Source organism: Protopterus annectens, chromosome 17.part0, assembly GCF_019279795.1.
Source record: "Protopterus annectens isolate FY-2018-M chromosome 17.part0, PAN1.0, whole genome shotgun sequence".
NCBI classification, from domain to species: Eukaryota; Metazoa; Chordata; order Ceratodontiformes; family Protopteridae; genus Protopterus; species Protopterus annectens.
The window spans coordinates 126,539,888-126,555,350 of NC_056751.1; the positions used below are offsets into that span (position 1 = coordinate 126,539,888).

Sequence of the window (15,463 nt, forward strand, 5' to 3'; positions counted from 1 at the left end):
ACTTGGTCAGCCAGCGTCCAATTGTGTTGGCTTGAACTTCAGAGTAGAAGATGCCAAACAGGAGAGGACCTAGGACCGATCCCTGTGGGACACCACTTGTAACTGGTCGATAGTCAGATTTGGAGTCCGCTACTTTCACAGTGTGGGTTCTGTCAGTGAGCCACTTGGCAACCCATCTTATGACGTAGGGGTTTATGCCTAGTTTAGTGAGTCTATCCTGAGTGAGGAATGGTGAGCTACCTTGCCCTCATCCACAGCTCTGGTGACAGACTCAAAGTCTATCAGGTTGAGCAGGCATGATCTACCTTTCACAAACCCAAACAGCGTGGGCTCCAGAGTTTGGAGATTCCCTATGTCCTTATTTATAAGGTCCATGATGATGTGCTCCATAGCCTTACATATCAGACTCATCAGACTAATAGGATGGTAGTTCTCAAGGTCTGTAGTCACTCCCCCTTTATTGGAGTGGGATGACCATAGCAGTGCGCCATTCGGTAGGAACAAAGCCTGAAATGAGGCTGTAATTGAACAGGATACTCAAGTGTGGTGCCAGTTCACTTTGTAATTCATGTAGAACACAGCCAGGGATATTATCAGGTCCCATGGAAGCTGTATTCTTGGCTTTGGACAGTGTCTGTGTAGCTGTCATAATAGGGACTTGGGTACTCAGGTATTGTGATAGGCTCTTGAGGGGGAGAAAGGAGGTAAAGTTTGCACTGAACCTGTTGGCCAGTAAGTTGGCAATATCAGTTGGTTCTGTGTATGTATTTCCATTGTGCTGCAACTCAGAGCAGATCTGAGTATTGCCTTGTAGATTCTTGACATAACTATAGAATGCCTTGTGGTTGTCTTTAGAATCTGCAGCAGTTATGTTTTCGTAGCTAGCTTTAGATGATTTGATGATGGATCTCAGTTTTTTGCTGAGGCTAACAAGGGAATTTTTCCAGTCTTGGGAATTCACACTTTTCTGCAACAGTTTTTTCCTTTTGTTGTAGAGTTTGTTTATGATGGAGGACCACCAGATTGGCTTCCTTTTTTGGAGGAGAGCATCTTGGTTCTGTTTGATATGGTCCATTACATGCACTTATGTATATGCTCATACAATGCATTGGTTTATAATTCAGCAGTTGTGCACCTATTTTCCATTTGCATGGGTGTCATGAAGTTAGCCATCTCTATTTTTAGAAGCCCAAAATTGGCTGTAAAGATGTTTTTTTATGGTGGTTTCCTTGGGGGGGGGATGTGCATATCCATAGTGATTAGCTTATTGTCAGATCTGACCACAGAGGAGTTGATTACTGGTGTAGAGCAATGGTCGCCCATGTTAGTAATGACCAGGTCAAGGATGAGTTGGTACAGGGCATTGGAATTAATGAATTCCAGAAAACGTTGAGCAAGTGTGTTGGTACATGAGTAATTTTCCCAGTTAATGGAGTGGTAGTTAAAGTCTCTCACTATAAGGGTATTGGAATGTACCCTAATATTTTCCAGTGTGTTTAGGAATGTGGAGTAGGAGTCTTGGGACATGGTGTGGGATCTATAGCAGGCTACAACCTGGATTGTAGTTTTACCCAGTGTTAGTTGTACCTGAAGTATCTCTAATGCGTTATGTTGGGCTACTAGTCTGGAGGCATGCATATCCTTTATGAATATGGAGACACCACCACCTTTAGTGCTTCGGTCCAGGTTTAGGGGCCAAAAGGTGTGGTATGAATTATAGCCTGGTAGTGCTGGGGTGCTCTCCAGAGCCCTGAACCAGGTCTCGGTCACTGCAAAGATGTTGATGTTCTCCATTTTAAGGAGTGCTTAGAGCAAGTGCATTTTGAGATTTAGACTTCTAGCATTGAGTAGCATAACCCTCAGATTTTGTTTGCTTGTAGCTGTTATGGTGACAATTTTGTCTTCAAGACATTGCCTAAAAAAAGCACTATAGGGGTGGCAAGAGCCTTGGCCAGTATCTGGAATCCCTGGGTTGACAGGTGCAGGCCATCTCTGGCAAAGTATTGAGGTCTGTTGATCATGTCATACCAGGCAGACAGATACTGGATCCCCTTAGAATGACACCAGAAACTTAGCCAATTGTTGAAGTCAGTCATTTTCTGCTTGTACTGTGTATCATTCTGGGTGACGGTAGGATGCTACTCAAAGCTAGGGTCATACCTGCCTCTATGTCTCTTTTCATGTAGTCCAGGGAGGTACATCTCAGGTCATTCACACCAACATGGACAATGACAGAGTCATATTTGTACTTGTTGTGGAATGACCCAAGTGCGTGCGTTATGAGGTGGAACCTGGCACCCAACAGGCAGCTGACTGCAACTTTCTCTTTATTCAACCTAGTGAGTGGGACATCAGTGTGCCTTACTACTGAGTCACCTATGACTAGTGTATTGGGTAAGTTGTTTTGCCTTATGGGCTTTGGTTGAGTGGCACACTGTTTATGTGAGCTATGTGTCTCATAGTTTGTGCTGGGATGTGGTGGTTGTTTGCGTTTCTGCCTCGGAAGTCTTTGTTGTTTGGACAGATTTTTACTGAGAGTCTCTCCGAAAGTAGCTGTGTGTTTTGTGTTACTATGTGAGGGTTGTGGTGGTGTAAGTTCTGGAGGGCTATGTATCGAATGTGGTGTGGTGCATTTGTTAACCACTTCCTCTTGACTGGCTAATCCAGTCTTGGCTGGAGAGTGCATGGCTTCCAATTTGGCTATATATGTGCATCTCTCACAAGTCATAATGTTGGGAGGTAAGAGGAGAGGGTTGTCTGTGTACATGAGGCAAGTTACTACATTGCCTCAGGATGCCCAAGTTCACCAGGTTGACAGGAGAAAGCACAGGGAACTGACCTTTAGACATGCCTGGATATGAGCTCAATATATTAAGTACTGAAGCCGTTTACAGGAAAAATGTCACTCAAAGTGTCTGAGTCTGTACAGAGCACTGCCAACCACTTGAGGAGAAACTACTACGTAGACCCTGAAAATTTAAGGATGAAGTATTTAGGCAGAGATTCTAAAGTTAGGAAGAAATCAAGCAGTACTTAATGAAAATAAAGAATTAGCTTGTCAAGAGTGATGAAAAGAGGGGAGTCGCATGAGTGGCTACTACTAATGCTGGTTTCAGCACAGCCTCACTCTGTTGAGATGAAATATTCCTTTGCTGCTTCTCTCACCAGAAGTAAAATGTTAGCACCAATCCCAAGAAGAGAATCAGACCATGGCCTGTTTGTTGATCCACAGTCTTGTTCCAGATGTTGCAAGGGTCTGCAGGCTTGTAGCCTTTTTCTGGTAGATGCCTCGAATAACAACCAGACCAATCAGGTACGTTAAGCACAGACACTCACTCTCCAACCAGAAAGAGTCAGGAATCCATTCACTCTGCTTGTACTCTCACCATGTTCAGAATACAAGCACAGATTCCAAGCTGTCACCTATAAAGCAGTTAATAAGCTTTCTGGTGATCAGCAGTCTCCAGGAAATAATGTAACTGCACTCCAGGAGAAAACAGAACCACTAATCCGAAGATGACTACTGAAAGGCAGAATGTGGGCTCTCCAATAACTGGTAGTCTTGCAATAGATGCTTAAAGGTAAGATGAAAAAATGGTTTATCCTAAACACTGCAGTGTGCACTAGTGGAGTTAGATGTGAAAGTAGGTAACAAGTTTTACCTGTCTAAAAAGTTAAATTTTAGTGGAGACTCCCTATTTTTAAAACAGCAAGACAGATTGAAAGGGGATGGTCACTTTTTTTATTCTGGTACTATGGAATATAGTAGGATGGCCAATAAATTTAAATCATTGAAGGGAAGTGATTTCACAAAATGATAAGTTTGTGCTTATTCACACCAACCAGTGAATGCAGAGAGGAAATGAGATATATGGTCAAATTAACATAACGGGCAGGCAACTAGAAAGAGAGTGGTGTTTAAGAACACAACAGTAACCAGGTGGGACAAATTTCTGTCTGACTCACAAGAAACAGAGCTGTGGTGTCTTTTCAAGTTTTAATATCCATTTAAAAAAGGAATATAAGTAAAACACAATGTAAAGAAAACAAATCACAGAATACAAAATAGAAAAAGGCAATATAGCAATACAGAATGCAACAAATAAAAAGCAAACCAACCTTTCCGTCACAGCAAACTGTAGCAGAGTCTGGGTGAGCCTTTCCATGGACCATTGCATTTGCATGTGGCTTAGGACTGCCATTGCTGCTCGGCTGCAAGTCATTACATAACTGAGCAGCAGCTTATGAGTCATACCATGCAAGGTTACACAAGTGGCCTTGTGAAGAAAGAAAATGCTTTAGGAACACTGCTCCATGGTTTTGGGAAAAATTAAAAGCAGGAATATGACAATAAAACAATACAGTATTTTGTTAACTGCTGTAGATTGATGTATTTGAATAAAGGAAAATGCTTAAGTCTGGACAAAAAATGTTTTAACACTTCACAATTAAAAATGTTTCCAATCTGCTTTTAAATATTTATTTCTTCATCAATATGTGATATTTAACCTAAATATTTTACTGATCTTGTGTGAATAATGAGAAATGTGTATAAATTTCCCAAATTAAAAAAAAAATCCCAAATCATAATGGAGCAGTTTCAACAAGGGATTTTGATGCTATTTCTGTTTCTTTTGTAGTTTGTGGAAAAGAAAAAAAATAAAGTGCCAAAAGGATTCTGAACACAAGAAATATTAATTAGTACACTATGTTCCACTTTTGTTTTGTAAAAAAATAAGAAAACAATGTCAACTTTGATTTGTTAAAAATATATAATTTAAGATATATATATAGGAATGCTAACAGTGTCTTAAAATACACAGAAGACTGTTCATATAAAGCATTAGCATTTTTAACTCTGTTTTAATAATTACAGATAAGAAATGATGCAATAAAAACAAAGTGAGCTCATATTAGGGATAGTAAGCCTTTATGACAACATAATAGGTACATATGCAATTCCAAAGCACAAAAACAGCATCTGAATCAGTAGATGGAGTTAATGCCGAGGACTTCCTCTTCCCATTCCTGGATGGGGTCCTAGTTGCTGTTGATTTCTGGTTCTTGGCTGGCCTGGTAATTGTCCTGGTGGCCGTGTCACAGCTATTTGAGGGATAGATGGCTGTACCGCTCTGCTGTCATTATTGACCCCAGTGCCATGCTTTGTCAAACGTTCTTCCTTTGTGAGTAAGCCATTTCCATTACTTGGATCTGATGCTGCCTTTTCTTAAAAGAAGAAAAAAGTAACAGATAATTAAATGGCAAATTACTTAAGCCCTGTTACTACAAACTCCGTTGTCTCCTGCAGTGGAGCTTTGGGTTTATGCCATCATGGAACTTTAAAATAGAATGTTTAGCACTGAATAACTTGCAATAATTTAAAGTGAATGGTCTGATACATTTATTCTTGATGAAGCAACATTTGTTGAATAAAATAACCCTGAAATTGGAAGCGTAACACTAAAGCTGCAGGGGTGAGGCAGGGAAGCTTGGAAGGGATCCCACTGTGGAACTGAGGGGTCAGCCTCCCATTGCACACCTTCCCCCTATGCCTCATTGGGTGTGTTAGGGCTTGGGGAAACTAAAAAGCAGAAAACCCTGAACCAGCCCTGATTGTTATCTGGATTATAGCCCCTCATTAGTGACCCTTCTTCCAGTAATGGGGACCAAATAAACTGATGGACCATAGAGGACACTAATGATCAACAGTGGGGACAAAGTGGAAATAAAAAGGGCAGGAAAGATCTAGAGAAAGTCATGCAACGTGGGTAACTCAGTGAATAAAGTTTCTGCCTTAGTTTGTTTAATTTTTATTTTGCATTAGTTTACTGGAGTAAGGCCATGATTTCATTGGATACCTATAGGCACAACCCAGGTTAGTATATCACAATATAGAGAAGCAATAGTTATATACCATGTAATAAAAAGGCAAATACATGTCATGCAAAACTGTGTGTATATGCATGAGCACACACACACTGATATATGCTGGTGCTATTGCTGCTGGACCAAAAACGCAGCTCTGGATAGTTAGGTGTTGAGTGATGCCAGCACAGTCTGCTGGGAAGTCTTAGGTTCCGTTCAAGTTTATGATTCTAACAATGCCTAAGCAAAGGGCTTTCTCTGTATTTGTGTGTTTGTAATTTGACCCCAATCACCATTTGGGGGGTTTCCTAGTTGAAAAAAAAGAAATGTCTTAAGGGAAACTCAGCAACATACCATACAGATGCTCTTTTTGGCCCACTGATGCTAACATGATATGCCAGAGGTCTTGGGTTCAAGTCCCAATTTGCCTAATTTTTTTTTTCACGTCTGTCTATAGGATGAGTTAATATGAAGAAAATATTTATTTGTAAAAAAGCAATGTTTTTATTATATTAAATTTAAAAGATTTAATCTTTGAAATAATCAATTGTTCCCTATCAGTGTCAGATGCTTTCTGAGCATTCAAGGCACAAAAAGCAGCATATTGTATTAAGCTGTTCCTGTTATTCTTATAAATTTATGTTCCTTGTAAAACCTGATTGGCAGTTGTCCGTTTTTCAACCTGGAACAAATCTGAATTGATTTTCATGCTATGTCTGACCCAGCTCTGTTAGAAATGCTACATCTAAAGAAATCCCAATCCATTCGCACCACACGCTCCAGAGACCTCAACCTCATTACCACAATCAACAAAATGTACTGGAGGGTCAGGTTCATAACCCAGAGACTGCCCATGCTATGAAATAGACTTCCCATACATGTCAAGAAGAGCACCTCACTGACCCTCTTCAAGATAAATCTTGATGAGAGGATGGGAAATAGAAAATTTGCCCCGTTGATAACTCCAGTGGCTCTACTCGACAGAGGCACTGGGAACTAAGGTTGGGTAGCACGATGCCAGGGTCATCCTATGGCTAGGCTTGAAAAGGCCCCAGGGCCATTAGCCTAGTACACACCTATGAGCCTATGTAAATAAGTAGATCATATTTGGAAATAATGTATTTTAAAATTGATTTTGGTTTGAATCACACTAGGAAATGTGTTATTAGTTTTAAAACAAACACTGTCTGAGTTTAATAATGAAATGAGATTATAGACAAATTCAATCAGTGTCTGTTTTTATTAAAATAGTCTTAACTAATGGAAATAAGGATCTGGTATATATTGTATGTAACAGATACTTAATTAACTTTAATAGTTTTGACCTCATATTCTTTGGGAATTGTTTATAGAATTTTATGGGAAGTGAATTACAGTCTGGGGCTTTATCAAGAAATGACATTATTACTTCTTGAATCTGGATTTCAGGAAGGAGTACTTAAAAATCTTCTGGACTGAAAGTTCATATTGCTCATAAAACAAACCTATCAGTCCTCTCTTCTACCTGGGGAACACTTAAATGTTATTGTAATGTTCCATTGATATTTGAATAATGTCCTCTATCTTTAAAAATTCACCAAATGGAGTTCTAATGTGTAATATAATAAATCCCTTTATTAGCTTGCAACAAATATCAAAAAAGTGAACTTCTACTTTATAGAAACTCTTTCCATCCTTTATAGAATCTACTTTAACAAATAAAACGAAATGCAAGAACTAAACCAATACAAATTAATTTCAGCTCCAAGTGCAGCATATTTTTCATAATTCATTCTTACTAACTGATTCAAAATCTATGAGTAATGAGTTTTCCTAACAACTCTCTCTTCCTTTACCTTTCTCTTTGACTGATTTGAAATAAAATTCTGGCTATACAGTCATTAAAGGATGTTCACTGAATTGAAAATAGGAGTTTCACCTAATTATTTTCCTCCCAAAAAACGTATATGGTTCTTTTACATTTTTCTTATAATTCTTAAGGACTTTGTTATTAACAAAGAAATCAGAAAAAAATTTCTTATTCAATGTAGAAATTTAACCAGTATGGTCAGAAAAGACTTCATGGACAGGCCACCACATACATCTGTTAAGAATTCTATGTTATACAATTACTGTCCATTAACATTCATAAACGTGCATGGTAATTGATCAGCCCAACCAGCATGCCCGGTGTAAAACTGAGCATATTCCAAAAGAAAAAAGTCTGATCGCCCAGACTTTCTTAGTCGAAGACTAAGGGACTTTGCCATTTCCTCCACTGTGGTGCAATCTCGCAGTTGGTATATTTAAATAGGGCTGGTGTGGGAGGGGGCGAAACCCCCCACTTCATTTTATTTCCTTGGGGAAAAAAATCGCTGTTCTGTGTCTTCACTCTTTAGGGGTTTTGACCTTTTCGGATTGATGAAAGAGCATTCGCTCTTTTCTTCGTTTGATAAGGTAATATAGATCTGGAAAATCAGGTATGTTATGCAAAACTACCTGAGTATCTTTGTGTTTTCTCTTCTCTATCTCTCTCGTACATCTGAACAGTTCTGGATTTCAATTTTTTTAATTACAAAAAAAAAAAAAAAAGCAATGGAGAGCTTCCTTTCTATGATTTTATTTACAAGGCACTAATGTCCTCAGTAAGCATGGGAACACAAGTCTCATACATAATGTGTGACTCACAGCTGTGTATCTTGTGAGTTGCACAGAATTTTTTAAAATTTTTTCCCCACTCTCTCACCCTGTTGCTTTTGTATTCTTAAACACAACTGTCTTTCTAGTTGCCTCCCCCTTATGTTAAATTGATGACATATCTCCTTCCCTCTCCCCTTTCACTGGCTATTGTAAGCATAACATTATCATTTTATGAAATCACTCCCCTTCAGCTGTTTAAACTTATTGGCCATCCCATTCTATTTCATAGAACCAGAATACAAAAGTGCCCACTCCCATTCAATCTATCTTGCTCTTTTAAAATTAGTGGTTGTCCACTTAGACAGCTAAAACTTAAGTTATCTCCTTGTTCATATTGAACTGCTTAGTGCACACTGCAGTGCTTAGGATGTTAACCCATTTTTTTGTCTTACATTTAAACATCTATTGCAAGACCACCAGTTATTGGAGAGTATCTCAGTAGTCATTTTGCTATTAGAGCTTCTGTTTGGTAACAGCTTGAAATTTGTGCTTATATTCTACACTTGGTGAGAGAAGAAGCAGAGTGCATTGATTCCTGACTTTCTGGTTGGGCAGTGAGTGTCTGCGCTTAATGTTCCTGATTAGTCTGGTTGCTATTCAAGGCATCTAACAGGAAAAGACTACAACAAACCTACAGACCCTTACATCATCTGAGACAAGACTGTGGACCACCAAACAGGCTGTGGCCTGCTTCTCATCTTTGGATTAGTGCTGCTGTTTTGCTTTTGGTGAGAGAAGAAGCAAAGAAGCATTGTATCCCAGCAGAGTGACGCTGCATTGAAACCAGTACTAGTAGCAGCCAGGCAGTAACCTGTCATGCAACTCTTCTCTTTTCATCACTCTTGACAAGCTAATTCTTTGTTTTCAGTAAGTACTGCTTGATTTGTTTCTAACTTCAGAATATCTGCCTAAATACTTCATCCTTAAATTTTCAGAGTCTATGTATTAGTTTCCCCTCAAGTGTTTGGCAGTGCCCTGTACAGACACAGACAACTTGAGTGACATTTTTCCTGCAAAAGCATGATTGAAATTTCACCGATACCTAGTTGCACACAGGATAACTAGTTTGCAGTGCCAAGCAGTGTTCCCAGAATAGCAAACCAGATACTCCTGACATTGCTTTATATTCTCACTCCAACTGTCTAATTAATAAGAGTCTGTTGCCATGGATATGAACTTTCCCACTGTCTTCATTACCAGCTTGGTGGATATGGTCATCCTGAGGTGATGTAGAAATTGCCTCATGCTTACTGACAACCAGTTAATTCTCAAACAAACTGATATGGTATTTGAGAGATGTATTTACACAATGTCAGTGGAGGCAAAGCTCTCACATAAAAGTACTCCTAATGTCAATAAGGTTGCCTGTAGTACACACGCTGCACCCATCACAAACAATTCAAAGCAGACATATAGACCCTCATATGCTGAGGCACTTAAATGTAACCTTCCTAAACCCCAACAACCTCCTAGAGGAAGTACACATAACAAATACCCTCAGCAGCCCCAAATGCATTCTTTCTAAACAACACCCACATCAACACATAAAGCCACATCTCATGGAACCTCTATCTCTATGGCCATAAGGCAAGCCACAACACAATCCAGCATTCTGGTTATTGGAGACTCCATTGTAAGATACACTGATGTCCGTCTCACCAGTCTGAGTAAGGAGAAAGTTACAGTCAGTTGCTTATCAGGGGCTAGGATCTGCCACACTATGCACGCACTCTGGTCATTAGACACCACAAGTATCAGTATGACTCATAGTCCGTGTGGGAGTAAATGACCTGAGATGCACCTCCCTAGACTGTATGAAGAGAGACATCATGGAGCTCACAGAATGTCTCTCAGGCTGGTATGAGCCTAGCATTGAGAAGCATTTTACCTTCACCAAGGATGATGCCACAATACAAACAAAAGATGACTGACTTTAATAATTGGCTTAATTTCTCATGTCATTCTAAGAGGGTGCAATATTTGTCAGCAGACCACGCTGCTTTGTCAGGATCGTCTGCACCTCTCCCAACTAGGCTTTTGAACATTAGCTAAAACATTGTCTTCCCCATAGTCCCTTTTTAGGCAATGCCAAACTGAAAGTACTTCCGACATAGCAAATCAAAACTAAGAAAATCTAAAGGTATTATTGCTCAATGCTAGGAGTCTAAACAAAAAACTCCACTACCTAGAAGCTCTCATCAGACAATGCTGATGTCTGTGCAGTCAATGAGACATCGTTTAAAGCCATGGAGTGCACACCAAAAGTGCAAGGTTATAATGCCTTCCACAATTTTAGATCAGCTACTACACAGACAGGGACTAAAGGTGGAGGTGTCTTTATTTCCAACAAAAATAAATATACCTCAAGACTGGTCAAACAGGACAATGCACTTGAGCTGCTCCATGTTCAAATCACCATAGGCAAAATCCAGTAACACTTCCTTCCAGGTCTCGCTGTATGACCCAGGAAACCCATACCAAGTATTTAAACTTATTAGAAACACTCACTATCCAACCCAACATTGTATTTATAGGTGACTTTAATTACCCCACTATTAACTGGGAATGCTATAGAACAGCAAACATACAGGCACAGAGATTCCTGAATTTTGTAAACACACACTCCCTGGACCAGATAGTCAATACACCAACCAGAAGTGTAACCACACTGGAGCTGGTCCTCACTAATATGGGAGAGTGCCATACACCCCCTACCGTAATGTCCTCCCCAGTAAGGTCAGACCACAAAAAGGCCCTTGTGGTGGTTAGCCTAGTAAACACCTATGACCCTATAAAAAAGTCTCCTTGGAAGTGAAAATAAAACCTGGACCCCAGCTAAACCTGGAATATTCAGGAACTACTCTAAGGTTAGCCTACTACTTAAGTGATGATCTGGCAAAGCTGCAACCCCCCATAAATCCTGAGAACACTGCTGACTATGCAGAACTGTTCACAGAAACCCTGTACAAGCATGTTAATAGCATATAGGCACTCACTCAAAAAACAAGCCACCCTGGTGGAATCACAAAATCAGTAGGCTGTACAACAGAAGAAAGAAAATCATGCCAAAAATTAGGAGATGCAACACCCAGTAGGATAAAAGCACTCTCATCAAACTACACAAACAACTCAGAGGACAAATGAAGTCTACCAAAACCAAATTTTAGGTAAATTTGGCCTCCCAAACCAAGGACACCACAAGGCATTCTTTAGCTATGTCTGCAACCTCAAAGGCAGTACACAATTGTGTGCAGACCTCATTGTAAATGGAGCCACCTATACTGAGCCAGAAGATATAGCAAATCTACTAGCCAGTAAATTAATCTCCACCTTTACCCCTCTCTCCCCCTCAACCTTCCCTCAGGAAATACCATCAAATATAACCCTCCCTGTTATCACTAGGGAACAGGTCCTTAATGCTCTTTCTAAGGCCAAGAACACTGCATTAATGGGCACAGACAATATCCTGGGATACTTTCTAAATAGCATGAAACATGATCTAGCAGGCCCTCTGGAATTGCTATTTAACTGTAGCCTCCAAATAGGCTTTGTGCCTCATGAATAGAGAACAGCTGCAGTCATCCTTCTGCACAAAGGTGGGCCATCTACCAACCTTGAAAACTACAGACCTACAAGTTTCACTAGGCTTGTATGTAAAACCATGGAAAGAATTATGATGGAAATGATCAGTAGCGATATAGTAAACCTCCAGACACTGCACCCAACCCAGTTTGGTTACGTCAAGGGCAGATCATACTTACTCAACCTGGTGGACTTCTTTGAGAAGGTCACCAAAGCAATGGATGAGGGCAAAAATTTCAAACTGCCTACCTTAACCTTGACACAATACCAAACTCATGCATTGTTGACCAACTCAAGAGGTTGGGTACAAACCTGTATGTCGCCCGTTGGATAGCCAACTGGCTCACAGACAGGACCCAGTAAGTTAGAACTGGGGAGTCCACCTCTACAGAGAAGCCAGTCACAAGTGGATTCCCTCAGGGATCAGTTCTTGGACTGCTCCTTTTTGGCATTTACTTCTCTGAAGTCAAGGCCAATGTCAGTCATCGCTGGCTGACTAAATTTGCAGATGATTGCAAATTAGGAGCCAGCATTGAATCCCACACACAGACAAACATCTGATGTCAGAGCCATGGACTAAATCTAGATGCCAAGAAATGCATAATAGTATCCTTAGGGAAGTCATCCATTCCTGGTAATTATCATATTGACAACACACCCCTTAGAGTTGATCCAGTAGTCAGGGACTTGGGGACGCACATAGTAATCTAGCCTTTGATTGTCACGTGTCTACAGTAGTGAAGAAATCATTCTATGTTGTGCAACTTATAAACAAAGGTATGGCATTTAATTCCAAAGAAGTCATTGTTACACTGTATTCGGCATTCATGAGACCTGTCATTGAGTATAAATATCCCCTTTGGTTTGTACCTAACCAGGCATATCCAACAATTGGAACATCCACAGAGGTTCCTCACTAATAGAATACAGGGAGTAAGTAAAATGTCCTTTGCAGACCTCCTCAAGGCCTATCTCTATATTCTGTTTCCTACAGGCTTTTGAGGTGAGATCTATGCCTGGCATACAGGGCATTGTCAGACCCCATTCTGGACCTCCTGCATATCCACAAAACAAACAGCACCAGAATTACCCATTTTAAATACTTAAACTTTACCTGTGATATAAACAGGACCTGCTTGAGAGACGGGTATGTATCCCTGAGACTACCCTGTCTCTGGAACAGGCATCCCATCCATGTGAAGCAGAGTTCCTCTCTAATCCAATTCAAATGTAACTTGGATAACTGGATGGGGAACAGGAAATTCATCCCTGGTTTGGCACCTGTGTCAATAATGGACACAGACAACCTGCAAATGGTTAATCTCCCAAACCCCTTCATTTAGAAATGTAATATCCCAAGCCCCTGCTTACACTTATCAAAGATATCAAACTTGTCAGAGATTTGGGATTTATGGCTCTGGTTAAAAAGGCCCTTGTATTCGTTATTCTAGTAAACACTTATGAACCATACGCATGCATAGTACATCAAGAAAGCCACATGATATGAGGGAAAAGCAGAAGAGCACCATCGTGCCATTATATAAAGACATTATTTAAGAAAAGTAACTCTTTACTTAAATTTGAGTGTATAATAGCAATAACACATAGCTGGGTGTGGGCAATGCTGTATTTACCCATGGTTGGATTTGTTTGGTCACTCAGGCATCACCCTTATAACCAAACCATACCAACTGTGAGTAAATCCAGCATTACCCACATATTGCTATATTATTACTAATTACAAAAAACACATCAATTATTGTTTTTAACATCTAATTTCTAAGTGTGTATCCCTTCTACAAAGGAAAGTTAAAATTTCAGCCATGTAACAAATTGAATATTTGTAAACAAAATTGCACATAATGTTTTATTTTAACTATACTACAAAAGTCAGCATTAAAATTTTCTGCAACAATAATAAATTGAGCATACAAATGTAAAAGGTGGTTGCCAGATCCTCCAAAAAAGTACAATAATGTAAAAAGGTAGTTTAAAGTGATACAAGGGTAAACACAAATGATTTCTGTGGTACATTGTCTAGAATTATTCTGTCACTGTCATCTTTATATATAAATACTTTATATCCCTCAGAAATACAGATATTTGCAACCCCTTGCCTTTTCATCATATGAATTTGCCAGCTTAGATCATTACGTGCCAGGTGATTCTAATTCACTTAAAGGATTAACAGAATTACAACAGGTGTTATATGGACATGATTTTTCTGAACAATGAGAACAATGAAACTTTAAAGACTGATTTACCAAAAACAAATGTTGAGAGGTCTGTCAGGTGGTGTGGAGGATTAAGGCTGCCTCAGGGGTACAGGATCTGACTCTTTCTACCTCCAACTGTGTGATAACACAAACACACACACTTGTTGCTAAATGTCATAAGAAATCTCTCCTCTGACTACTTAATAATCTAGTAAAACATTTTGCAACCATTGCTTAAAAATACAGCAAAAGACATACCAGAGTCTTTTCAAAAGACCAACAGTCACATTCCATTATAAATGTTCAAAAAGCAACATAAACTCAACAAAACATAAAACATAATGTTGAGAAAGGTGTTCATTATGGAGCTCCTCCCCAACCTGTGAAATGGACTCCCCCTGCATAAAAAGCAGTGTGAAATACTATCCTTCAAATGGGACCTGCATAATTGGATGGGTATTCATAAAGTCACCCTGGACTTGACTGGTTCACCCCTCCAACAGAGGGGTGGCATGGACTAAGTGTGGGTATTAGCAAGGCATAATGGTTGCAAGACTCAGTTGCCCTGCATTTTCCTAGGATTACATGATTGTCATTTATTTATTTTACATTTGTTGACTGGGATAGTCTGACTGGATACATGTCCATTTTCAGCGTAGGGAGAAAAGTTCCAAATAAAGCAACACAAGACAATACAAAACTAATGGCATAGAACATGTTACAACATCAGATGCATAGACCATATTATTCCATAAAATACACACTTTTTCAGAGTTATTAATACATAGCTGTTAAAATATAATACATAATCTTGGATAGGTAGGTTTAATAGATTTATAAGTTGTCTTTTATTATGATAGGAGCAGTATAATTCTTGGCTGCCTTGGGAGACTTTGGCCATAATGCCATCAAAATTATAGTTATTACGCTACCATGGTGAAGAGAAAACAGTTTAAGGGGTTTAAAGGAGTGACCTCCTTTAACTACCAGGCTTCACAAAAAGCTTCTATCCTAAAGTAAATGTACACCACAGTGTTCCGGGTGCTCCCTCCCTGCCTCAAAAACTAAAAGGAAACCACCTGTTAACCTGAAGACACCCATGAAGCCGACTGCTTGTCAGG

At 39.6% G+C, this 15,463-nt stretch overlaps 1 protein-coding gene across 1 annotated transcript in view; it reads right to left on the bottom strand.

Annotated features, from left to right (window-relative positions):
• Nucleotides 1–4,913: 4,913 nt before the first annotated feature.
• Nucleotides 4,914–15,463, bottom strand: part of TMC2 (transmembrane channel like 2) — a 499,206-nt gene continuing 488,656 nt past the window's right edge. Inside the window, exon 17 of the mRNA XM_044058938.1 lies at nucleotides 4,914–5,226. Coding sequence (XP_043914873.1) covers nucleotides 5,000–5,226 — 227 coding nt within the window. The 3' untranslated portion in view covers nucleotides 4,914–4,999. The remainder of the gene's footprint in view (nucleotides 5,227–15,463) is intronic.